This window comes from Phocoena sinus, chromosome 1 (genome assembly GCF_008692025.1).
Source record: "Phocoena sinus isolate mPhoSin1 chromosome 1, mPhoSin1.pri, whole genome shotgun sequence".
NCBI lineage: Eukaryota > Metazoa > Chordata > Mammalia > Artiodactyla > Phocoenidae > Phocoena > Phocoena sinus.
In genome coordinates this window covers 1,102,883-1,126,214 of record NC_045763.1, presented here as the reverse complement: position 1 = coordinate 1,126,214, position 23,332 = coordinate 1,102,883, and the positions used below count along the sequence as shown (strand labels likewise).

General features: G+C 62.5%; 1 protein-coding gene across 1 annotated transcript in view; it reads right to left on the bottom strand.

Moving 5' to 3' along the window:
• Positions 1-19,728, bottom strand: part of SKI (SKI proto-oncogene) — a 64,711-nt gene extending 44,983 nt beyond the window's left edge. The window contains exons 1-3 of the mRNA XM_032651038.1: positions 19,676-19,728; positions 16,027-16,772; positions 14,099-15,846 (exon numbers count right to left, since the gene is read on the bottom strand). Of these exons, the coding sequence (XP_032506929.1) occupies positions 14,099-15,846; positions 16,027-16,772; positions 19,676-19,728 (2,547 nt within the window). The remainder of the gene's footprint in view (positions 1-14,098; positions 15,847-16,026; positions 16,773-19,675) is intronic.
• Between the last annotated feature and the right edge of the window lie 3,604 nt (positions 19,729-23,332).

The window sequence follows — 23,332 nt, the reverse complement described above, 5'->3', positions numbered from 1 at the left end:
TGACAGGAGATGTCGGCCCGTGACCCCGCCCCACGGGCTCCTCCCTCCCAAGCCCCCAGCCCAACAGCAGCAGGACAGGGAAGGAACCTCCCTAAGCGGGTACACACTCCCTTGCTTCCACCGGAGAGGACCGCTGCTGGCTTGTTTACCCAAATCACCACTTGAAGGATCACCCAAAGTTGTCCCACTTGAAATCCCATCCCATCAGCCTTGCTCTGAAACAGAATGCAGGTCTTCCCTCCTGCCATGGGGCCACGTGAAGGTTGAACTCGGCAGAGGAGGGACTCCCGCAGCCCGTCCCCGGGCACCACCTGCTGGCATGGCTGAGGTGGGCGGCCGAGCTGGCCCACGCACGCCCGGCCTGCACACAGCCCAGAGGCCCCCAGGACACGAGTGGCTCCCAGCCTCCCAACAGGACCACACGCAGGGGCCCAGGCCAAACGCACCACTACCCCCCCCACCTCGGCCCCCACCCCCTGGAAGTGGGCTGAGAACTTGCAGGTCCATCGGGGTGGCCAGCATGGGGCACACTGACCACAGACGGCACAGGCCCCAGTCCACCCGTGAGCCCGCTGCTGGCACAGAGAGCTGTGGCCGCCTGGCTCACCATGGGCTCTGCTCACGGCACCTGCTGGCGCCCGCCCCGCTGGCCCGGCTGGCTGCAGGGAGGCCACCGTGCCAGCCCGCTATGCCCACACATGGCCCCGGCTGGGCTCCTGGGACGGCTTGTCGGGCCCACTGCCTCCTGTCAGATGCCCCGGCTTCGGAAAGAGAAAAGGGCTGGGGCAGCCGGAAGCTCACGCACAGTGCTGGGCCTTCATCGTGACCGACGCAGGGGTGGGCATCCCACCACCCCACTTCGCAGGCGGGGACACCGAGGCCCGAGGAAGTAACGGGGCCTCGGATCCGAGGGAGAGGCTGGCCAGGCCACGATCTGGGCCCAGGAAGCAAGTGTTTTTCGGTTGTTTGTCGTTTCTGGTTTTGTTGTTTTTTGTAAAGAGCCAACGTTTTATTTTTTTAATTTTTCACTGCAGCACACAGCTTGTGGGACCTTAGTTCCCTGCCCAGGGATGATACCCGGGCCCTCGGCAGTGAGAGTGCAGAGTCCTGACCACTGGACTGCCAGGGAAGTCCCAGGAGTCAGGTTTTAAGAATCCATGCCCCTAACCACTAAGCTAGGCTGCCTCTCTAAGTTTCAAGAAACTTCTGCTTGACCAGAAATACCAAAAAATTATACTTACTACTACTTGCACAGAGAAGATGGGGGGTGGGGGGGGGAAGGTTAAAATCAGATCCAAAGACAGTGATTTCTGCTTCACTGTGGGCAGCGGGAAAGGCCGGGGAGAGCCCTCTGAGCGATTTCCAAGTCCTTCTTTTCTTTATCCCAAACACAAAGAGCCACCCTCACTGCGGTCACTGCAGGCCACGCCCAGGTTCCCACCACCGGGTCTTCCTTTTGAATCCAGCCAGTGGCGTCACCCCACCCAGCAGGCAGACCGGGCGATATCTGCAAAACAACAATCAAGGACCCTCCTTTCGAGAGCCAACGGCGGGCCGCACAGCCCCACTACCCTGTCTCTCATCACATCAACAGCTAAGACAAAGCCGGCCGGAAGAGCAGACGGTGACCTCGGCCCCCCAGGTCCAAGCCCGCGCCCCCCCTGCAGGAGGCCAAGATGGGGGCGTCTGGAAAGCAAACATCGGGGATGGTCCGGGTCATCAGCTCAGGCAGTGCAGCCCCGGGGCCGGGGTGCGGGCAGCGGGGCACGGCCGCCCCGGCCAAGGCCACCACCCAGGCCCCAGGGGCCACCCCGTGACCTCAAGGCCCTTCGGGGCTCCAGGGAAGGGATGCCACCCCCACCCCCACCCCGAGCCTCACCACCCACACCTCCGCAAGGTGGCGGAGCACAACAGCGAGTGGCCCACCCGGAGGACCCGTGTCTCCCGGGCCCCCCGTTACTGTGGCGCCCTGAAACCAATGCCAAACTAGTGGAAATCACGGCTGGGGGCCGGGCTGGACCCAGGGCCACGAGAGGGGCACGAGCGCCAGTCACGCGGGAAGCGGTGTCCGAAGGTAGAGGGAGGACACCAAGAGGCCAGCGGTCCTGGGCTCGGGCCTCCTGGGCTCCCAACTGTCCTGGAGCCGAGCCGGGTGGGGCTGCAGGTCCGCACGCTGGTCCCTGAGCTCGGCGTCGGCCGCCCAGCTGCCCAGGAACAGCTCTGACCTTCCTCCCAGTCTCCCGGGAAAAGTCAGCGTCCGGCCAGCGGGCACTCCTGCCCCGAGCTGCCCCCAAGCTGTCCAGGGCAGGGGTGGGTGTCCGCCTGCTCTGGGCCCAGCGCGCCACCCACATCTGGTGACACGCTTAAAAGGTGGAGACGCGGTTCTCTGTGTGGGGAGAAGCATCAGTTTCAGAGAGTCCATCACTTCGTCTTACCAGAACTTTCTCCAGAAACTGGGGCAGGAGGCAGACTTCACAGAGAGAAGACGGCCTCACGCCAGGCTCGCCGGGCCGCCCCTCGGAGCCTGACACGCTCCTGCCCTGCCCTTCCCCACCCCGGGCCGAGGCCCGGCCATCTGTCCAAAGCCTGGCCCCGACCAGGGCACACGCGCAGCAGCCCTTGCAGAGGCCTCCCCAGGACGCGAAGACGGCCCGCGCGTGGTGGGCAGAGCCACCCCCAGCCCCTGCAGGCTCTCTCCCAGGCCCCACAAGCCGGGCACAGCGCGGACGCCCCATCACGAACGACGTCTGCATCCAGGTCCGCCCACCACGCTCCACCGTGAGACTCGCCGGCAGCCCCTCCTCCAGCAGGTCACTACGCCTCCCACTGTGCCCGGCTGCACCAGAGTCTCCGAGGCACGTGGGGTCTCCTTGTACAGAGATGGGTGTCCAGCCACAGTGACAACAGAGGGGTGACTGAACCAGCAGACAAAGCATCAGACTCCAGAAAAGGCAGAGCGCTGCCACAGCTGATCAAGGCCAGACAAACAGCCCGGTTCAAAAAGGGCAAAGGACTCGAACAGACCTCTCTGCAAAGAAGACACACGCATGGCCACCAACAGGCTCACGACAAGATGCTCAGCATCACTGGGGAGCGCGAGTCAACAGCACGGCGAGACACCACCCCACACCCGTGGCCGCCATCAAAAAACAGAAACCAGCGTCGGCGAGGATATGGGGAACCTGGGACGCAGGTGCACCACTGCTGTGGAAGGCAGTACGGAGGTCCCTCAAAAAGCAGACACAGAATTACCGTGTGACCAGCCATTCCACGCGTGAGAACGTGCCCGACAAAACTGAAAGGCGGCTAAACCCACCCACAACAGCGCCATTCAGCGTGGCTAAAACATGGAAGCGACCCAACTGTCCGCTGTCTGATTACAGATAAACAAAACGTGGCCCATCCATCCAGCGGAGTGCTATTCTGCCTTACAGAGGAGGGAGATCCTGACACCTGCTCCAACGCGGATGGACCCTGAGGACACGGTGCCGAGTGAAATAAACCAGACACAAAAGGACGAATTCTGTGTGATCCCGCTTCTGTGAGGTCCCCGGAGGAGTCTCACTCACAGAGACAGAAAGGAGGAGGGTGGGGCCGGGGCTGGGGGAGGGGTGGGCAGTGAGCGTCTCACGGGGGCAGAGTGTCGGTTTGGGAAGTTAAGAAAGTTCTGGAGACAATGCTGGTGATGTTTGTACAGCAGCGCGCCTCTGCTTAATGCCACCGAGCTGTGCACTCAAAAAAAAAAAAAAAGTGGGAAATTTTACGGCACATATATTTTACCACACACACCAAAAAACCACGTATAAGGAGAATTACAGAAGAAAATACTAAAAATAACAAAATGGCCGACTCCATTAGCAAAAAAGGAATCAGAGAGCTATTCACCTCTCACACTAACAAAGCTATTCTGAATGACGGTAACCTAACGTTGTGAGAAGGTAGGAACGTGGGCGTGTAACTGGCACACCGTTTAGAGAAAGAATTTTGGTAACAAAATCTAGAGCCCTTAAAAAGGGCCTACACCCTGCGGGGGTCAGAGTCTCCTGAGAAATGCCCAGGGACGTGCACGCAGATTTAAGCACACACAGTCACCCCACACGACCAAAGATGCCAGAGAAGTATAGAGACACATCGTATGCATGAATAAGTAAATGAAAGCAACAGGCCAGGGAGCTCGCTCTGAGCCACCAAATCTCCTACGAGAAACTCACCGAAAGTCCCAGGCGTCTGAGGAGATGCACTTGCGGTGACCACTGATCTGAGCCACCTCAGGACCCAGGCCCTCCCCTCCCCTCCCCGCAGGGGCCAGTCAGCCAGTACAACCATTTCAGAAAACAGCTCAGCATGACCTCTGACCCAGCACAGCCCTTGCTCCAGACACACGTGCACACGCTTGCACCAAGGACGCTCCACACTCCTGTTCGCAGGCGCTCCCAAGTCCATCGACACAAGGGTGGGGACAGGCTGGCGTGCGCCCAGCAACCAGGCCAGCAGACCGCGCGACAAGACCCAGGGGAGAGCCAGCAGCCTCGCTGGACGCAGGTCCAGACACAGGGGACGTTCAGGATGGTGTCCTGGGGGGGGCAGGAAGCAGCTGGCAGGTGTGCATGCCTTTCCGTGGTACCACACGCTGCTGTGCTGAGGTTTCTGCGAGGGATCCGTGGCGAGATGCTCCCGAAGCATCACTTGTAATAACAAAAACGTGGCCCAACCCTCGGATGTAGAATAAATGCCAGGACCCTCAATACCACAGATTACTCACAAAAATGCTACGTGGCCGTAAACACGCACAGACCTGCACAGACATACGTGCACACAGGGGTGTGTGCCCAAGGAAGGGCTGTCACCCGCTCGCAACGGCGGCCCCGGATCCTACAAGGCCCCCGCAGGGGACTGTGTCTGAGACGGCGGGGATCCAAACACAGGCCGGGGACCGGCTGGCACTAAGACATTCTCGACGATTTTGTTAGATGCGCTAATGGCAGCATGGTGGTGATTTTCTACAATTCTGTATCTGTTAGACGGATCTCGAAACACTTAAACATGAAGTGAGATAATGCCTGGGGTCTGCTTTTAAAGAGGAGGAAGGAGGGCTTCCCTGGTGGTGCAGTGGTTGAGAGTCCGCCTGCTGATGCAGGGGACGTGGGTTCGTGCCCGGGTCCGGGAAGATCCCACATGCCGCGAAGCGGCTGGGCCCATGAGCCATGGCCACTGAGCCTGCGCGTTCGGAGCCTGTGCTCCGCAACGGGAGAGGCCACAACAGTGAGAGGCCGGCGTACTGCCAAAAAAAAAAACCAAAAAAATAAAAACAAAGAGGAGGAAGGAGCTAGATGAAAAGAAACGAGTAACACGATGGCACGTGTGGAACCGGGTGTGCGGCTGCGTGAACTGACCTCCCGACTTCGGGGCACTCTTGAATCTCCCAGTTTATAAGTCACAGACACATCACCATGGCACTGAGAGACAAGCGCTGGTCCCTTGAGGCGGTGGGCTCTGCTGGGCAGGATTCTGTTCCACTCACCCCGTAGCAGCAAAGGCACAGGCCCAGGCGGCTCCGGAGCGTCTGTGACTCTCTCGCGAGCCCCAGGCACGGCCTGCGTCCCCATCCCTCCGCCCGCTTACAGCCGCCGCGGGGCCAGGCTGCAGGGCTGCCTTGTGGAGTCCCGGCCACAGTCCTCAGCCCCGGGGACCCCAGGGCCTCTGGCACGGGGACGCGTGAGAGAAATCGCAACGCAAGTGTAAGTGTTTAACGGAACATTTAAAAGCCTAATTACGTACGTGATGCGTGAGAGGCCTCCAGCTCAGGTAGTTAAATCCCGAGGGGCACTAAAAACCACGGGAGACCCCCCAAGTGACTCAAGACCCCCTCAATAGCAGCAACGGGAAAATGAAAGCAAGTTCTCCCCAAACAGGAGACTCCAACCTCCCCTGCAGGACGCCCGCCCCGCGGCAGAGACTGGACACAGGGCCGGCCTCGGGCCGCACTGTCGGCTCAGTGGGGGGCGGCAGGAGTGGAGGCCTTCTTCCTCGCCGTGGGGAAGGAGCGCGATTCGGAATCCGCGGGCCCTCACGGCAGGCAGGGATGCCGGGGACCCAGCCCGCAGGGGTGCCAGCGCCGGGCAGGGCGGGGGCCGCGTTCTCGGTCCTCTGCAGTCGCACCCGTCGGCACATGGCCCAGCCCCAGCTCCGCTGCAGGTGGCCGGACCCCGGCTGGGAGGAGGGTCCTGAGCGTCCCCCACCAGGGAGCCCAGGACCCCGCACGGCCGCTCAGGCCACGCGGAGCACAGCTTACCTCCTGGAGTGACGCGGGGCCAGCCCAGGGCCCACCTTGGTCTCACAGCCTAAAGAGCTTTATAAATGCAGAAAAGACCCACTAGGGTCAGGCAAGCTAGGCGACACTTATTACATACAAGGATGTTAAAAAAAAATCACAGTTTTGATAGTTCTGCAAAAAAAAACTTAGCAAATTTACAACAAAACTGTCAAGTAATTAAGGCTAGGCACTTCACACATGAACTTAAACTGCTAATTAAAATCCCCTCGCTTAATTGACTACATTTGCATATCATTCAACTTGGGAGTATAATTTTTTTAACGGTTTGGGCAACGTGGTTCGAACGCCAGGAAGCGGGAGGCGGCAGGTGAGGGGAGCCAGCAGCCCCAGGCGAGACCAGGGAGGGCAGGGCTGGGACCCCCGGGGCTTCACGCCAGGCCTGGGGTCCCCACCCCAGGTGGAGAAGGAAGTCGAGGCCAGCAGAGACCCCCCGCCCCCAAGGCTCCCCCCTTGCAGCCCAGCACCTCTACCTTGCCTTGACCTCCGGTGGGGAGGGGCCAGGGGATTCCAGAACTACCCATGGGACACATGCACCTGCCCCTCCTCCAGGGGCAGCACGGCGGCCCCCCTGCCCCATCTGCCCCAACTCCGCCAGGGGCTCACGAAGCACCCGCCCCGCAGGGGGCGACGTCTTGGAGTCAGACAACCACACCCGCCTCCACCCACCTCCCATCCCAGCCTCACTCGCAGCGGCTGGAACACGAAGCACCCAGGCGCCGAGGGCCCACCGTCTCTAGGGCCCGGCCCGCGCCCGGCGGGTCCACGTGAAGACTGTCCGCCTTGCCGTCCACGGCTGGACCCATGGGTCCCCGTGGGAGGCACCCCAGCCGCACGCAGGGTGAGAGGGGCTCTGCGGGCCCAACGGCCCCTTTGTTCCAAGGGTGGAAGGGCAGCAGTGAGTTGATCCAGGAGGAGAACGCCAGGCAAACAGGGACGCGCCCACGAGGACGGGCCGGAGGAACCGCAAGCACGGCCGCAACCCCGGAGAGCGAGGAGGTCAGGTGTGAAGGCAGCACACGCGGCCACTGCCGCTGCCACGTGGATGCCTCGCCCACCCGCCGGGCCTGAGCCATGAACCAGGGCCACGGCAACATGAAAGAACCCTGAGGTGTCAGAGAACAGACGTGGACCCAGAAAGCAGGCCACTCACAGGCCCAGTCACAGCCCCGCAGGCCATCCAGATACCCCCAGCCTCAGAGCCAGGTGGGCCGCCGGCCTCCACAGGGCTCGGGGCCCGCTTGGCTGTTGGCAGCGGGTGTGGCTGGGACGGCCCATGGATGTGGAGGTGGGCTCCCGTGCTGGGGTGGTTTCCTGCACACGAAGCGGGACAGACCCTCGGCCCTCCCGGAACACGCTATGTGGTGCAGGAGAGGCACGGGGGCGCCCCTGCCCAGCTGGGAAGAGTGGGGTGCGGAGAAGACTGTGCCGCCAGGCCCAGGTTTGGGGCAGGTCCCCAGGCACCAATCACAACCACCTGGCTCCTGTGGCGACGTGGCCAACAGCTCCTCGGGGGCTGAGGGAGGCCAGCGCGGGCACACAGGACCACCTGACATCCAGTGGCTGACCCCAAAATGCATCCATCGCCCCCACCTACAGTCCTGACATTCAACCCAGTTCCATGCTGCTGGCCACGTCGCGGGGAGCCTACTTTCAACAAGAGATGTTCCTTTCGAAGTAGCCCACCGGCATCCCAGCGGAAGCCACGTCGGGGCCGACGCCACACGAGGCCTGTCCAGGGAGAGCGTCCCTCGAACCCCCCATGCAGACCCAAGCAAGCGTGAAGCAGGGCGAGGACGCCCGACACCTACAGGACAGCTCTGTCCACTCCCGGGAAAGCTCCCCGCTCTCTCCTTTTCTAGCCGTCGACAGCCAAGCTGCCAGTAAACCTTGACGATTAGTGATTTCATGCCTCTATGAGTCATTCAACGAGTATTTATTCCAGGCCCGGAACTGGGGACCCAGCCGAGACCAACACCCCCTCCCCCCCATGAAGCCGACAACACAACCACAAACACACAACCCCAGAGCCGGCCGCAACAAGGGCTCCCCGGAGAGCCCAGACCGCGGGGCAGGCCTGACCGCTGCGGGCTGCGCGGCCCACAGAGCCACGCCAACTTCCTGAATGATCTGTAGCTGCAAAATCAAGAAGTCGCAGTGTTCTTTGAGTCTTTCTAAATCAAAAATGTAAAATCAGAGGAGACACAAAGGCCAAATACCCGACAGCGTCTTGTCTGCTCCCCCGGCCGTCCCACTGCGCTGAAGCAGGGGCTTCTAGAAGCCAGCCCTGCGTTCACAGACGGCAGCATCAGAGCTGTGGTCTGCTCCCCCCCTGCCCTGGGGCTGCGTGGGGGGGGCCCGGGCCACGCTGGCATAGGTCACACCGTGGACACACATGCAGCCCAAGGCCCCGCCCGCCCCACTCCACTCACACGGACACACGGACACCGTTCGCAGTGCTAACCCAACTCCGACCAAAACCAGCTTCAGACCCCACCGCGTGGGCCCCACACTCCCGGAAACGACTTCCCGTCCCTTCTCTGAGGCTCGGATCGGCCCTCGTTAACCCACGGATGCGTGTGGCCCAGAGCCCCCGCCCCGCAATCTCAGGGCCCAGCCCCCCTGGACTCGCCCCATCGCCCCATGACCAGTGGGCAGGAGGGAAGGAAGGGCCCTCGGAGGAATGGAGCCTTCTCCCTCTCCCGCAGCCCTCACAAATCTTAAGGAAATAATTCAGCCTCTGTATTTTAACTCAAAACAAAGAAACTTCTAAAAAACATTTCAGTTGAAACTTGCATAATTCTTCCAGTGGAGAAATCCTCCCCAACTTTCGCAATCCTTAGAAAGAGACACATTATTGCTGCTTGTGTAACAGTCTCCGGGCCACAGAGTCCGGCCGCCGGCCACGGACACCTCCTGCCAGACAGCCGGGGCGCGGGGCCCGGAAGCACCACCTCCCCCAGGCCCTCCCTGCGCCCGGCGGTCACCCTCCCCAGACTTCCTCGTGGGCCTCGCCTGGCATCTCAGACAGACGGTACCCAGACGCGCTGCAACGAAGCGTGGGAGCCACTGGCCCTGCTCTCGAAGCCCCGCGCCGACTGAGGGGTCCCGGGGGGCAGGAGGGTCAGAGGCGAGGGCCACTCAAGGACCCTGCTGCCCCCAGAGAGACGAGGGCCCCGCCCAGCTCCAAGGAGACATCCTGGACATCGGCAGGATGGCTGAAGACGGGCAGACGTGGCCCGCTCACTGCACAGAGACTGAGGGCCAGCCCCCCACGCCTTCCCTCCCTCACACACGGCTGACCACAGGGCTCAGGGCAGCAACCAGAGGCTCCTCAAGCTGCTGTTCCCTTCTGACAAGGCCCCGGCCTCACTCTGGGGCCTTCGCGCTGAGGACCAGACCGACCCGCAGACCCTGTCCTCCTGCACAAGGGGCGGGGCCCGTCCGGGAGCCTGGCCTCGCATCATCGCCCGACGGCACCCCGCCTTCTCAGCTGAGCGTCCAAAGCCAGGGAATCACCACGGAGCCCCATGGAAACCTCGAGCAAAACAAGCGGACAGAGGGACAGCCGAGGGACTTCCCCGGCAGCCCAGGGGCTACGATACCCACTCCCAATGCAGGCGGCCCAGGTTCGATCCCTGGTCGGGGAACTAGCTCCCGCACGCATGCCGCAACTAAGACCCGGCACAGCCGAGAAAAACAGATAGATAGATAAACAGATAGAGACACAGGTAAAGAAATAAATATCTTAAAGAAAAAACAGGCCAGCCAAACCTCGACATCTAGGGCCAAACCTGACGGCGTCCGGTGAGCACAGCTCCCCACGAAAGAGGGAGTGCCGGGAAAGGCATGCTGGCCAGAGTCCCTTCCAGTGTGTCGCACGTTCCTGATTCCATGCCCTCCCGTGGCCATTTCGGCTTGAATGCACAACACGCTGAGAGGCCCAGCTCTCCCTCCACCACAGCCACAGCCGGTCCGCAACAGACACCAAGAGACTCAGCACTCCTCCACGCCAACAGCCCGGCCGGGTCTCTACTTTGAGGAAACACTGCTCTCTGACTAGAGAGCCGTCATCAGGTGACGCAGGGAAACTGCTCCAGCGCTAGGAATTTAGACAGACCGCACCGTGGACGCTCACACCACACACCACGGCGACCATCGGCCCACGAGCCCCTGGTGTGCAGGCAATTCGACAAAGAAGACTCCCGCGAGGACTCAGCGTCTGAAGGACAGAGGCCAGCGAGCTACACCATCCCCGGTCTCCAGTCTGAGAAGCGGGACCCTCCGAAGGCACAGCAGTTCCCAGGAGCCTGTTTCTTAACCACACAAGGACCGGCCAGGCTCCAGCCTGGGGAGACAGCACACCCCCGCCCCACCGCCTGCTCGGCCGCGAGGAGCCCTCCCGCGGAACGAGGGGTGCGTCCCAGGCAGCAGCCAGGCTGGCAGCACCAACGTCCCGCCATGACCGATAGCAGCCGTACCGTTAAAACACCAGTCCGGTTTGGTTCAAACGCCATCAGATAAGGACAGAGCCGACTGGGCAAAAGAAAAGGGGAGGGGACCGTGGGAAGGCTCTGAGGCCCCCATCTCCTCGCCACACATTCCCAGCAGCAAAAGGACACGTCCTCGCCCCGCCTATGACCTCATCACTTAAACACCCCCCAAAAAACACTGCCAATGGCCGCTACTTACTACAGTCCCCCTCTTTCACAAGTGAGGAAACTGAGGCAAACTTGCGCAAGGTCAGGCAGCTAGTGAGGAACGGAGCAAAGGACAGGGCGAGGACATGGGAGCAGCCCCATGGGGCTCCACGTTCTGACCCGCCCAGCGCGGGACACCAAGGACAGCAGCCGGGGCCCCGGCAGCCCCGACAGCCGTGGGACGGCCGAGAGCACATCCTTTGGGGCCCCCGTGGCGTGGGGGGCATCACTGAGGAGGGCCCCGGCTGGCACACATGGACGTGCCACCTTCAAGGATTTCCAACTCAGGCGGGAGCCCCGCCCCCCCCACTCGGTCCCACGCTGGGATTGCCGCCCCACCGTGGTCAGGCCGCAGGCACAGCAGGGCAAGCGAAGGCCATTGGGCACCAGCACCCCACAAGAGTCCCTGGCCCCTGCCCACTGCTGACGGCAGAGGACACCGGCCTCCGTTTGGCAGGAGACCCGGGCGACCCCTAGGCCCCCAGCACCTGGAACACGCTTCGGCTCACTTCATGGCCCCGGCACCCAAGGCCCCCACAAAGAGTGGTGCCAGCACACTCTTTGGTCCTCTCTGCCCTCAGCCTTGGGAGATCAAAAACATTAAAATAAACTACGAGAAAAGTGAAGAAATCAAAACACAACCCGTGAATAATTTGTCGAGCAGGGAGTGGGGAGGGGTGAACAGAGGCGGGCAGGGTGCCAGGAGGGGGTCTTCCCAGGCAGCTTCTTCCAGAACAAGCAGGGTCTGGGCAGCCATGGGTCCCCCCGATCCTGAGGCTCAGACCCCCCCTTCTCACGGGTGGGGTGTCCCTGGCATGTAGACAGGCTGTGCTGGCGACTGCTGGAAAGGACCACGCACCCCAGAATTCCCAACCGCACAGTCACAGAGAGAAGGCAGTGAGCAGAGTCCCGGGAACAGGACAGGCGGCGAGGCCGGCGGGAGGAGTGGCCCCCGAGGTGCAGGAGTGGCAGGAAGGCACAGAAGCGTGTGAGCGGCCAGCCAGCCACACGGCCGAGGCCCAGAAGGAGGGACACCGGACCGCCGGCCCATACCACCACTGCGAGGATAGGCCGCGCTGACACTTCGGCCTGGGGCCCCACAACCACTTACAGCGACCACGTCTTCGTCACCACTGGGGAGAGTGTTTTAACCGGTGAATGAGCTTTCTGAGCGGCGCTGGGGGGAGCACAGGAGGAGACAGAGTGGTGCTGACCGTCTGTTGAAATCACCAGGCACGAAAGCCCCCTCTGACCTCTTCTCTGGGACTGTGGCTCAGGGGACGGTCCTGCCTTCTCACCTGGCAGTCCCTGGGCCCACAAGCTGAGCCTACGGACACCCATGTCCAGAAGAGCAGAGCCTGCTGCAAGAGGGCTGAGGCCCGGGCCTGCAGCTGCAACAAAGAGCCCACCCCAGGAAGACAGCCACAAACATACACGGCCCAGATTCGGACACAGACACAGACACACACCCTGTGAGACAAGCCCCTCTGCGTTCCACCCTGGGGTAAGTGACCCACCACGAGCTTCCCCAGTCGGCCAGAACCCACCACTGCCTTGCACACGGGGGCTCCCTTGGGCCACGACGGCTGTCGAGGGGGCGGGCACCCCAAACAGAAAGGCCCCCAGTGCGCAGGGAGCGCCCACCACGCCACCCAGAGCCAGCTCCCAGTCTAAAACGAAGGGCCCGGCCAGCCTGCTGGGATCTGCCGCCGGCCGTTCCCAACAGCATACTCCCCCACCAGCGCTGCCCACTCAGACTGTCCCTCCCGCCCAATCCCAGCCCCATAGTCTGCAGACAGCTGCCACCTGGGCGCCAGCCTAGCCAAGGGCAGAAACACCACAAATCCACAAACGCACACGGTGGCCCCCTCTGAGCGCAGGCGACAGGCCCTCACTTCCCCTCCCCTCCTCCGCTCCCTGAGACTCTGACACTCCGCTGGAGGGGCGCCCAGAGAAAACCGGGCGGGAGCATCTATTCACAGATTTGGAAAAAAAAAAGTTTGATGCAATAGCTGAATTAATTAGGCCTCCCAAGAATAGCTGAGCCGATGCAGCATTCTGTGCGTGCAACTTAATAAGCCCGGATATTTAAAAGAAAAGTTACAAATACGCGGGGAGATGGGGGAGAGGTCACAGAAAGTTAGCGTGGACCCCACTGAATGGCTTCGGCGTCGAGTGGCCCGGGAGCTGCCAGGCTGGATCACACAGATCCTCCGTCTGGCAAACGACAGGGACGAGGCCAGCGGCCCTTCCCCGCGGCGCCCTTCAGCGTTTCAGAGGGAAGGAGAGAAGGAAACGCGCACATCCAAAACAAATCGCAGGCCGGCGGCTACCCTGACACTCGGGGCCCCGGGTGCCCGCCGACCAGTCCCCGAGCCCAGTGCCAAGGGGCCCTCGCCCCCGCACGGGGGACTCTGGGATTCACTCCCTGGCAGGCCAGGGCAGACACACAGAGCTGGAGTCACCGAGTCTCGGCCCCCTGCCACCACGGCCCGAACACCTGGCTTCGGTTTAGTGTCTGTCTCCCAAACCTTCAAGGCACAAACAGGCCCTGCCCGGCCAAGTTCTGCCTGCTAGGACACAGGGGCAGGCGCCCCTCTGTGTGCCAGCCCGGGAGCGTTAGGGCCAGGGCAGGTCCCTTCCGCCAACTCGGCCTGGACACCTCCTTGGGCCCCAGGAAGGCCTGGGCTCCCGGCTCCAGCCTGGACACGGCCGGGATCAAACTTCCCGGGACTCAGGGCAGAAGAGTCCGAGGTCTGAAGCCTGCCCCTCCCGGCCCAGCTGGGCACCGGCTATGGGCCTGAAGGAAGGCTTCACCCACCCTGGCCAGCCCTCGAGGCCCCCAACCAGGCAAGCGGCTTGTCCTAGGAGTCGGACGGGAGGACCTTCCTCCCAGATACATGGCCATCTACGGGGACGCCAATGCCACCCCACATTTCCTTAAAACCAAACCAAACCCTGAGACGTGTAGGGGAGGCAGAGCCCCTGACCCAGGAGGAACCCCCACCCTCTCCGCAGCCCGCCCTCCTACTCACTCCCCGGGCCGGCCGTGGCGCGGGACACTCACCCGGGGCACCCGCCGCTTGTACTTGTTGCCGTAGTCGAACTTCTCCTTGACGTCGTCCAGACAGCGGCCGAGGCGCGCCTGCTCCTCCTTGCCCGTGTAGTCCTGGCTGAGCAGGATGTAGGCCCGCCAGTTAGCCGAGTCGAAGCCCCAGTGGCAGGTCCGGTTCTCCAGGGCCTTGTGCGAGTGCACCACGAACTTGTGCGGTGGGTACATGAGGCGGCAGTCGAGGCACTGGATGCAGGCGGCGCTCGGGCTGTTGTAGAGCTCGGGCACCAGCAGCCCCTTGCACTTGCCGAAGCACTCGTGGTACACGCGCACGCTGCGCTCGCTGAGCTCCAGGCCCAGCGCCAGGCTGGCCGCCAGCTCCTTCTTGCAGGGCGGCGGGTAGGCGCCGCCGTACAGCAGCGCGTTGCACAGGCGCTCAGCGTCCGTCTTGGTGATGAGCCCGCACGAGGGCGCCGAGAAGGGCAGGATGCCCATGACTTTGAGGATCTCCAGCTGGTCGGCCGTGCAGCGCGAGCAGTAGATGTGCAGCTCGTCGCACACCGAGTTGATCTGCTGCAGCGAGAAGTCGCGCAGCACCGAGTTGAGGATCTGCGGCAGACAGAGGCGCTTCTCGCCGCCCACCACGAAGCACGAGATGGTCTCGCCCTCCAGCACGGTCTCGCAGCGCTCTGTGGAGCGGTCGGACGGCATGAAGAAGGGCCCGGGCAGCACGGGCGGCGGCGGCTGGATGGCGGGCAGGTGCAGCACCGGCGGCGGCTCGGCAGCCGCGGGCACCGGCGCCGGCACCGCAGCCGCGCCCGCCTCCTTGGAGCTCTCCTTCTTGTAGGCCTCCTGCGCCCAGCGCGCCGAGAAGGCGGCCGGGCCGCCCAGCGAGCTCATGGAGCTCAGGTGGAACTGCTCCAGCGTCTTCTGCAGCCCCGGGTGCGGCTGGAAGCCGCCGCGGCCACCCGCCGCCGCCTCCATGGTGCGCTCCGGCTCCCCAGGCCGCTCCCGCTCCCGCGCGCCCGGGCCCCCGCGGCCCCCGCCGCTGCCCCGCGCGCCCCGGCGGCGCCCCCGGCCCCGGCCCCGGCCTCCCCCCGCCGCCGGCTCCCGGCCGATCACGGCCGCGGCCTCGGCCTCGCCCGGCGGAGCGAACGGGAAGGCGGGCGGGGCGAAGGGGTCCCGCCGCTGGAGCCCGCCGCCGCCCGGGCCCGGCGCCACATCCACGCGCCCCGCGCCGCGCCCGCCGCCGCCGCCGCCCGGGCCCCCCGCGCGCCCCCCGCGCGCCCCCCGGGCCCTAGGCGCGGGGCATGCCCCAGCGCGCGCCGCCAACGCCAACGCCAACGCTCGCGGGCCCGGGGCTCGCGGGGGGCGCGCGGGCAGGTGCCGGCGCCGCGAGGCGCGAATCGCCGCGGCGACCGAGGCCGAGGGGCCCGGGAGGAGCGGGGGCGCGGGCGCGGGGCCCGCCGGGCCGTCCTCGCGCGGCGCGCCGCCGCCGCCGCCCCGCTCCTCCCACCGCGCGGCGCCCGCCCGGCTCGTCCCGGCGGCGCTGGCCGGCCGCGTCGCGCCCGCCGCCGGCCTCCCGGCCCGGCCCGCGCCCACCCCGCCGCCCGCGCCCGGCTCCGCGGCCTGCCCGCCCGCTCGCGCGCGCGCGCGCGCGGCTTCCGGGACGGCGGAGCGCCTGTGGGGCGGCCTCAGACCGCGGCGGCGGCGGCGGCGCGGGGCTCGGCGTACATCCTCCCGGCGGCTCGCTCCAGCTCGGACTGAGCGCCGGGCGCTGAGCTCACGCCGCCGCCCCGCCCCGCGCCCCGCCCCGCCCCGCGCCGCCGCCCCGCCCCGCGCGTCGTCTGGGGCCGCGCGCCCGCCTCAGCCGAGCGCCGGCCAGGAATGCGCCCGCCCCCCGGTCCGGCTCTTCCAGGAACGCGCGCTCCCCCCGCCCGCGCTCGGCGCTCCGCCGCACTCGGCCGTGCTTGGGCCCGCCCGCCGGCCCGGGACTCGGGCCCGCTCGGCTGCGCTCGGGCACGCCCGGCCACTACTCGGCTCCGCTCGGCTCCGCTCGGCTCCGCTCGGCCCCGCCCGTCCGGGACTCAGCCCCGTTCGGCTCCGTTCGGGCCCGCCCGCCGGAAGGCCACTCGGCGGGGGCGGGGGCGGCGGCTGCGCCCCGGGTCCCCCATCCGGTGGCGGCAGCTTCCTGCGAGGCTGCGAAGGCGCCCGACCCGCCGCCGCATCGCCGCCAGAGCCCAGAAACCCACACAAGGTCCCCACTACAACCGCAGAGCAGCTGAGTGGCGGACGGGACGGGGCGGCACACCCTCCACCGCCCACCTCCCCCCCGGGGTCCCCACGCAGGCAACGGGGACGCCGGGCCAGACGATCCACGTCCCACATAGGACAGGGACACCGAGCAGCACGATGTGGGTTACTACACACGTTGGGATTGCAGCACCTCGGAGACCCCACACGGGACACAGGCATCATGCAGCCTGTTCTGGGGACCCCCGAGCGATGCAGGCGCGACACGACACCCCCAAGGGATGACTGGCCGCAGGGCCGGCCACCCCATGACCCTGCAAGGTGGTCCCCACACACAGCCAGCCGCTGGGCCTCCCACCAGTTCCAGGGCAGGGCTTGCATCCAGGTCGCCGCCAGGCCCAGGCCCAGGGTGGGTCTGCAGGAACCTGGCTCCTTCCTGCCCCCGGCAAGCTGGCACGACCCTTACCCTATAGCCCCCGGGCCCAGAGAGCCATTTATACATCTGCAGGGCACCCAGGGCATGGCCAGTGGGAGACCCCGCTGTCTGTCGTGGCTCTATCACGAGGGAGAGACAAACCAGAAAGTGCTGGGTGGGACAAGAACAGGGCCTGAAGTTGGACAGGCCGGCCAGGCGGCCCCCAGAGGAATCAGCGTCCTGCAGAGGCCTGGGGGTGGGGACTTGAGATCAGTAGGACGATTCTGGTGGTGCTCAAGCCAAGGGCAGAAAGACGGTCCAGCCAAGCTGGGCAGTGGCATCTTTTCCTCCACAGGACAAGGGCACCCAAGCTGTCCTGGGCACTGGGGGACACGTGGGCGGGGGCAGAGTGCTGGGCAGAGGCGAGAGGGCCATGTCCACTTCAGCCTGTGTGACCTTCAGCTTGTTACCTATTGCTCCTGCCTCCCCAGTGGAAGCTGGAACTGGCCCCAAACCAGCACTCCCCAGGGTTGTGTCGGCCCCCGGGGGGGCCGACCCGGTGTCTCTGCAGGCCTCTGTCGCCCCTCAGGCACGGGCAGGTGTCTGGAGATGCAGCTAGGATGGGCAGATGACCCCACACATGCATGGCTGCAGGATCTCAAGGGAGGCCTGAGACTCAGGGTGCAGTGCCGAATGTCTGAAGGCCTGACCACTCCCCGCCAGGGACGTGAACCCTCTCCCACCCTCGCCTGCGCCCTGGGGGCTGTGTCTTCCACTCTTCACTCCAGTGCCCCCAACGCGAGGTTTTTCTACGGGTGCTGGCACAGGACAACTAGGAAAGGGATCCTTACAAAACAAAAAAAAGGGACTTCTTTGCTTTCGGAGGCTGTTTTCTTGGTCCCATTTGGACCAAAAAAATTTCTGTGGTACCTGAGTCCGTTCCTTCCACGTGGCTTTGACTCCCATACAGTCAGGCAACCTGTAGTTGAAAGGAGATGTTGGAGCACCAGAGGGCTGGCCAGGGAGGGTTTCCAGCCAAACGCACAATTCCTCCTCGTTCGGCGAAGTGGGCACTCCTGGGAGAGCCCTGAGCCTAAGGCCCCCTGGACAGGTAGTGCCTGCCTCCCAGTGTCCCCCCACCCCGCCCACCCCCTGTCCTCTGGCTTTGCAGGGCTCCAGGAAGGGGTCTTGGGAAGGGGCCAGGTGGAAGGACCAACACTCCCAGAGATTCAGAACCCAGATTGAAGCCGAAGTGGGTGGGTGTAGGGTGGGGGACAGGTGAGGGGTGAAGGGCCCTGAGATTCAGGGAGGGCCTGGACTGGTCGCTAAAACTTCTCTGCCTCGGTGGACTTTGAGGTCTCCTTCCCTGAAAGACGTTGGAGTTTCTGGAGCAGCAGAGGCCATCCTACCCACCGAGGGCCAGGACGACTGTACCTAGAGAGAGTCAGCCAGGCCCTGTCTTCTCCATGAGCCCAGTTGGGGGCCCCCAGTGTCTGGCCTTCCTCCTTTCAACTCACTGCAGCAGCTGCCCTGGCCAGTGGCCTGCTCCCCCCCACTGACCCCTGCCACAGGCCACGCACCACACTGTGAGGTGGAGGGTCCAGGCCACGGGCACAGCCACGTTGGGGGGCAGGGGCAGGAACCTGCTGCACCAGGCCCGCCCAGCTCACTCTCCAGCCCTTGCCGCACTGACGGGTATGGGCAGCTGGTCGTGTGCATGTTCACTTGCGAGATAAATACACATTTGTGGAGCTCGTACCCCTGTGGGCACAAGCCAGGCTCTGGGACCAGTGGCGAAGGAGACCAAATTCTGCCCCGTGTGCTTCCGTGTCCTGGGGCCAAGGAGGCCAAGGATCGGCAAACTGCTCGTAAGGGATCGAGATTATTGAGGACCTGGGGGTGGGCTTTGCAGCCAGCAGCACCCCGAGACCTGAGAGAAGAGGGTGCTGGCAGTGACGAGCTGCCCCTGGCCTCAGGGGCAGCTCAGAGGCCCAGCTGGGCAAGCGGACCGGGAGGCTCAGATCCGCAGGTCCTGACAGTGACCCCGACAGACAGCTCTGCCCTCCTTGGTCCCACCTGTTCCCTCCTCCCTGCTCCATGGGAGGAAAACACCTGGTCTCAGACAAGCACAAACTACCATCATCAGGAAAGTGCTGAGATACTGTTTTAAAACTTTACGTTTGAAAAAAAAAATTACTCAAGTAACATGAGCTTGATAAAAATTTAGAAAAGACTTTTATGTTATTTTGAGTTCCACCAAAAGCAGACCCCGAGACAAAGATTTGAGTGAAAATATGTGTTTGGGAGGTGTTTCCAGGACACACAAATCAGGGTGGGAGGAAGGGAGGGAGGGAGGGAAGCCAGGACACCCGAGTGTGTTACCAGCCTGTCACCCCAGGCTCCTGGAACTGGATCCTGGGGTGCAGAGCCATCCCCGGGGGCCGTCCTGATTGAGGTCAGAGCCCAAGGAGGGGAGGGGACATCCACTGGAGCAGGGAGATTGATTACATATGGGATTGAGCAAATAAGGAAACAAATTACTGGTGACATTTCAGGTCTCTCGCTGTTAGAGATGGGAATTAAAAAATGGAAAGGTACGAGGATATCTGAATACGTATAGCTGATTCACTCTGTTGTAAAGCAGAAACTAACACACCATCGTGAAGCAATTATACTCCAATAAAGACGTTTGGAAAGAGATAAATAAATGCAGTGAGAGGCCCTTAGAGGAATGACACCCCAACAGCAGCAAGCACCCCGAGAACCTGTGTCTTGGCTTCTAAATGCCATCTTCCACTAAAAGGAAGCAGGGTCCTTTGGAGAAATGGCTAGTCGTAGGGCTTGGGCAGAGAGAGTACAGGACGAGTCTGGAACATCTTACTGTGTGGGGAAGTAGGAGAGCCCAGAGCATAACAGGGACTCACTGAAAGGCCGCGTAGCTGGCTCGAAGGGCCCCCAATGGCAAGTCGGAGACCATCGTGATGGCCGTGGATTATAACCGTGAAGTAAAGTATTAGACCACAGGGCCATGCGTATTTAAATATTTATTAAAATAAAATGTATTTGTAACTTGAAAGTTTGATGAGAAATGGGCTATTTGCATGGTTTTACAGCTCTTCCCCACAAGGCTCCCGTCAACTGTGAAAGGAAGAACAGTGAGTTCCCGGGGGACCCTGTCAAGTACCACCCAAACCGAGCCATCCGTGGACACCAGCGGTCATCAGATCAATCGTAACCCTGCACCACCTGACAGGGTGGGATGCTTGCTCACTTCTGTGACTCTCCTGCCAAAGAGGTATAACCTGCACCTGACCGTGACGAGACCTCCGACACCCACACAGAGGGACTTTGTACAGAAAGACGGGCCTGGAACCTTCGAAGGTGTCAGGCTCGTGACAGTCAGGGAAAGGCTGAGGAATATTCCGGACTGATGGAGACGAAAGATACGACGGCTCAGGGCAACATGTGGTCCCTGGCTGGATCTCGTTACTAGAAACGATGTTACTGGAGGGACCAGAAAGCCTCGGACGTGGCCTGAGGCTCAGAGGGCAGCAGCCCTACCTGGGACTTGGCGCTGTGGGGTGTGAGGGATAGAGCCCCACGTCAGCAATTCACTCTCAAATGGTTTGTGGGGCGTGAGGGGTGGTGTTCCTGTACCATTCTTGCAACTTCTAACTTCTCTGTAAGCTTGAGATTGTTAGAAAACACAAAGTTTATTTTTAAGAATGTCACGGGGAGGAGGCATGGATTCTTTGTGCAGCCTCGTGAGCCTGAGCTGCCTAGCGGAGCGGGCTCCAGCCTGGGGCCGCTGAAAGCCCTACCGCTGGGCAAGGCAGGTCAGGCCTGGGGGGTACAAGCAGAACCCCACGAGTGTCTGCTGCGACTCCGGCCAAGATGGCGGAGGAGCTGGACCCGCTTCCTGGTCCAACACGGTCACAAGCCAGGGAATACAGGTCGCTCTTTAAATGTACAAATGTGAAAATTCAGAAGGGAGGGAGCTCCGCAGAGCTGGAGACAAGGCGGAAGGCAAGGCCCAGGGGTGAGCAGGGTGGAGACCAAGCAGCCTACACGGGGCTTGGAGTTGGCCTCACGCCACTAAGGTCAGGGAGTTAAGGCCACGGTGGGAAGGAGTTGAGGCCACAGGCCATTTCTCAAACGGGAGCTGGAGCCAGGCTTCCACCATGACCATACAGGCTGAGAAGGGGATGTCTGGTCCATGGAGGGGACGTAGAGACTCTGCCCACCAGCCTGGAGGAGGAGCCCAGAAAGCAACCAGCCCAGGATAGGACAAGAGGGCAGAGGGTGACAGGGAAACGAGGATCTGATGGAATATAGGATGTATCTGACTAGATTCAAAACTGGAGAGCCTCCTGGATGAGGTAGGAGACATTAGCTATAGGAACAAACTCAGCAGATGAAAAAGAAAGCAAAGCAAATATTAACTCCAGGAAAGACAAAGAGAAAACCTAAGCAGAGTTCACCACTTGACTTAGCAGTGAACAGTGTTGACATAGTTATAATAGTGTAAACAACAACTCAGGTCATTTAGGAAGAGAAAAGAGAAAGTCAGGTGAGGGCAGAGGTGCTGGGCCATTGCTACTCCATCTCACAATGTCCAAAACCCGTAAGCGAAGAGAGAAGCGGCAAGAGAACACAATTTAGAAAAATGGAGAAAGGTGAGACAAGAAACGGCTGAAAGAATTGGGAGAGGCCGAGGCCAGGCCACTGGACCCGGGGGCGGACGGAGGTGGCTTAGTGACCACCAGACTTGTCCAAAGAGTCTTAACCCTTTGGGTTCTTTTCGTTTCTTTCATCTATGTATCTTTCTTTGGTAAGAATTAAAACGAACGAATCATAACTCTAAACTAAAAATAAGGAGCAACAGAAAGATGAATTCACATTCCGCCCCCCCCCCCCAAATGCCACAGTTTGGGACATTAAAGAACACACTTTGAATAAGTCATCAGTTAAAGAAGGAATAAAATGGGAATCACGAAAAGTTTATTTTGCCGCACTGCATGGCATGTGGGATCTTAGTTCCCGGACCAGGGATCGAACCCGTGGCCCTGCAGTGGAAGTGCAGAGTCTTAATGGCTGGACTGCCAGGGAAGTCCCAAGAAGTTGTTTTTTTTTTTTTTTTTTTTTTTTTTTTCCGGTACATGGGCTTCTCACTGCTGTGGCCTCTCCCGTCGCAGAGCACAGGCTCCGGACGCGCAGGCTCAGCGGCCACGGCTCACGGGCCCAGCCGCCCTGCGGCATGTGGGATCTTCCCGGACCAGGGCACGAACCCGCGTCCCCTGCATCGGCAGGCGGACTCTCCACCACTGCGCCACCAGGGAAGCCCCCAAAAAGTTTTCAATTGAATGATGACGGAGCGCCGTCAATCATCGGCACAGCCAGTGTGGTGCTGACATTTATGGTCTCCAGTTTCTACGTCAGAGACAAGAAAGTGGTTTTTGCCAAGCGAGGGAACTACAAATATTTTTAATTTCTTCCTCGTGCTGACCTGCATTTTCTAGTTTTCCAAAGAATCTGCTTCAGTCTTGTTGACCTTCCCTGTTGTTTCCCCTGGACCATTCTGTCTGGGAGGGACCCCCTTCCTTCATGGAACCTTCTGTGGGGTCAGCCTCGTGGCCCATATAAGGACTACTCATCCAGGGGCCAAGGGTGTGTGTGCGCCTCCCCTGAGGTGGTTGGGGACCAAGGCCTGGGCCGGGTCACACGTGGCTCCTGCACCCAGCACTCAGCCCAGACCTGCCTCGTGGGGGTCAGCTGAGCTGGCGCTTGGGGAGCTGAGCAGAGGACCTGGCCATGGTGCGTGGGAGTCGCCACTGGCCATGAGGGCGGGCTGGCTGCCTCACCCAGGGCCCCCAAGTCCTGCCCATCTCCCACTGCGGGCAGCAGCCCCAAAGTCCTGGCTCTGTCCAGGAGCTGCCCTTGTCTTCCTGGAGGGAAGGGAAGAGCGGGCCCCTTTCCTGTGCCAACCAGAGCCACCCAGATGCCCACCCCATGGCCCCGAGGCACTGCCAGACCCCTGCCGCCCCGACACAGCAGGCCCAGCCTCAGCCGTGGACGAAGCCCTGTGGGGCAACATTGAGGCCGCCTGGCCTCTGGGGGCCCGAGCAGGGCAGTGGGCAGTCCCAGGAGCCAGGCGGTTGCTCAGGCCCACGTCTATGCCGGGGAGACAAGGCTGGCCCTGGAGCCCCTGCCCCTGGGGGGAAGGAGACCCCGCCCGGCCCTACTCAGCATAAGCCCTGGAGGTCCAGAAGCAGCAGGAAGAAAGAGCAGGAATGAGGGAGGGACTCGCAGGCTGCCGCCACCGCCAGCCGCCCCCCCCTGCCCGGGCTCCAAGCTCCTGCCTCTGGGGACACGTCCTCAGCCTGGAGGGCATGCTGTGGGCACCTGCCCTGCGACCCGCCCCCGCCCCCGCAGGACCCTGGCCCCGAAGCGTCCTGTGCTGCTCCGGACAGAACGTGCCCCTTGCTGGCCACAACCCACCGATCATAGGGTGGCCCTGGGCCCCGGGACGAGGGGCGGGGCTGCCGAGCCGGGTGTGAGGGGGAGCTGGGCCCCTTCGGGGA